The 2,604-nt window shown below is 34.8% G+C and overlaps 1 protein-coding gene across 9 annotated transcripts in view; it reads right to left on the minus strand.

Moving 5' to 3' along the window:
• Positions 1 to 2,604, minus strand: part of LOC106939740 (NACHT, LRR and PYD domains-containing protein 3-like) — a 38,075-nt gene that overhangs the window by 27,974 nt on the left and 7,497 nt on the right. For 5 of the 9 annotated variants that reach the window (XM_015022269.1, XM_015022265.1, XM_015022266.1 and 2 more), the window contains exon 3: positions 2,368 to 2,427. In XM_015022269.1, the coding sequence (XP_014877755.1) occupies positions 2,368 to 2,427 (60 nt within the window). Of the gene's footprint in view, positions 1 to 2,367; positions 2,592 to 2,604 lie in introns of all 9 variants that reach the window. The other 4 variants (XM_015022267.1, XM_015022268.1, XM_015022264.1 and 1 more) reach the window with 1 other exon arrangement.

The raw sequence follows: 2,604 nt of genomic DNA on the forward strand, positions 1-2,604 counted from the left end.
ACTCTCCAAAGACGCCTTTGCTTTTCTTTCTGTCTTCTTCTTTTCCATTTGTCTCAGGTAAATGAATGCCTGTTTTAGTCTGTATGAAGTGTATGTGTTGTTGATGTGATTTTATACTTTTAAATGTTAGAATAAACTCTGAAAATGTATGACGTGGAGTGTTGACTGTCATCTCTGTGTGGTTTTGTTTCCACACATGGAATCATTGAATCCGGGAGCACAAGAGAATATAACGAGCCAGAAATTAATGATTTTATTCTCTACAGCTGCTAACGACAAGCTGCTAACGCTAACTGACCCGGAACCAGTCAACCTGATCTCTCTTTACTCAGGACATTCAGCTCTTAATATGGTATAAATTAAATCTACAGAAAACAGGTTCAATCATTAACTATCAATAATCACTAAGGATTCAGAAAATGCCCAGATTTAATTGACATAATAAATCTATAAAATAGATTCAACCTTTTTGGATGCAGTTACATCCACTGATATCAGAGATTAGAGCAGATCTACAGCATTGGTCATTATTACCCATAAATCTACATAGTCAGATATAATAAAGATGATCCTTTTACCAAGGATTATTTATTTCAGGCTTTTTGACAGGAACCTGCCAAACAATTCAATGATTGGGACAGAATAATCACTCATTTTATCTGAGCTAAACAAAAACAGAGTAAATTTCCAGACACTAAAACTTTTAAAAGTAAAGGATGGATGAGCTTTAAAATATTTAGAAGATTATTAGGGCATTAAGGTAATATTATATTAAATGTATATTATGGTGTGCTGTGGTGGCACAGGGGTTAAGCACAACCCATGTGTCCTTAGTCCTTACATGTGTCCATGTCCCTTATGCCTTAGTCCTCGACGTGGCTGTTGCAGGTTCAATTCCCGGCCTGGCAACGTTTGCCGCATGTCTTTCCCCATCTCTCATTACCAACTTTCCTGTCAATTAACTATCAAATAAAGGGCACTAGAGGCAATAAAACCTTTTTTTTTTTAAAGTATATTATTATATTATCATAGATCAACACAGATTAGACTGATAATCGGTTGGTTTGACCCAACATGTGAAGCTAAATGGAAAGACAGATTTGTCCTACTGTGAGATCAGTGTCTTATTAAAAGACATATAGATGCAGACCTGATAAAAGTACCATTGGACACATGGCAGAAAACATTAAAAGCAAGAAAAACTGAAAGTGTTCAGATTTTATGATGACTGATTATCATAGAGATTTCCTCCCTGTAAGTAAAGATCAGATTCACACAGTGGTGAGAAAATGTTATAACAAGTTACTGGAAGATTATAAATAACAATGTATTAAAAAGTTTAACAACTTCAAGAAAACTAATTTGAAAAAATTTGACTTTTTTTATTTTCTTCCTGCTGAGACACCATTACAATAAAAATATTAAGTTTTTGGAGGAGGAGGAGACGGATCTAATTAAAATCCTTTTAGAGTCATTTAATGGAAAATATCCCAAAAAATAATATCCAGACTATATTCATATTTACAAATAAAATTTAACACAACATACATTAAATTTAAAAGAATTCAAAAATAACAATAACTGATGATGTTTGGTTAAATATTTTCATTTCTGTGATTCTCAGCTCAAGTCCAGGAATTTTATTGGAAAAACCTGGTGAGTTTTTTGTTTCCTCAAATATTAGGGGTAAATTATGTAACGACCCTGAAAAGACAAAATGTTGGAGGAACTGTGGGAATGTGTCTGGTGAACATTTTATGTCTTTGGAATGTATTTCGATCGCCCCCTACTGGTCGAAGGTGATAAAGGAAATCAATATATGATGGACTTAAATTTAACCTGTGATTTTACTGAGGTCTACTTAGGTAGTTTACTGAAGAAGACTGATATCTAATATTAATATTACTAGCAGCACAAAGAAAAGCTATAACTCACAAGTGGCTAGATGTGGAACCACCATCATCTTTGAACTGGAAGGAAAAATTAAGGAAATTCATTCAGTGGAGAGACTGTCATTAAGACTTGATGATGATAAAAAATATATTGGAAGAAATGAAACATCCATATGAACCAAATGTATGATCAATGTAATTAACTCACATTGGGTTTTACTATTTGTTATTATTTAATTGTCTTTGTCCAACTGGATGCTCTCCAGTTTCTGTTAGTGTGAATCTGAATGTTTAATGTATTTATATTTCTAAAACTGCGGAAAAACAAAGAATAAAGTAAAAAACAAAATAGTCCAGAGGATGAAGGAAGTAGTTAAAGGCCAAAAACATCCAGAATCAACTTGAAGAAAGAAGAAGAAACAGGAGGACAATAGTGCTGAATCAGCATTCACACAATGAAAACATCTGGACTCACCGAGCCTTTCTGCAGTTCCTCACAGCCGGAACCAGTCTCCGTCGTCCCCAATCTGATGATGTGTTGTACTTCTCCAGGTCCAACTCATCCAGAACCTCTGACATCTGCAGCATGAAGGCCAGAGCTGAACAGTCAGACACTGAGAGTTTCTTCCCTGAATCCAGCAGCCATTGTATCTCCTGATAAAATGAGACGTCGTTCATCTCCACCAGACAGTAGAAGATGTTGATGCTTCTG

Source organism: Poecilia latipinna, unplaced genomic scaffold, assembly GCF_001443285.1.
Source record: "Poecilia latipinna isolate Pla-1442-1.1 unplaced genomic scaffold, P_latipinna-1.0 Scaffold2966, whole genome shotgun sequence".
NCBI classification, from domain to species: domain Eukaryota; kingdom Metazoa; phylum Chordata; class Actinopteri; order Cyprinodontiformes; family Poeciliidae; genus Poecilia; species Poecilia latipinna.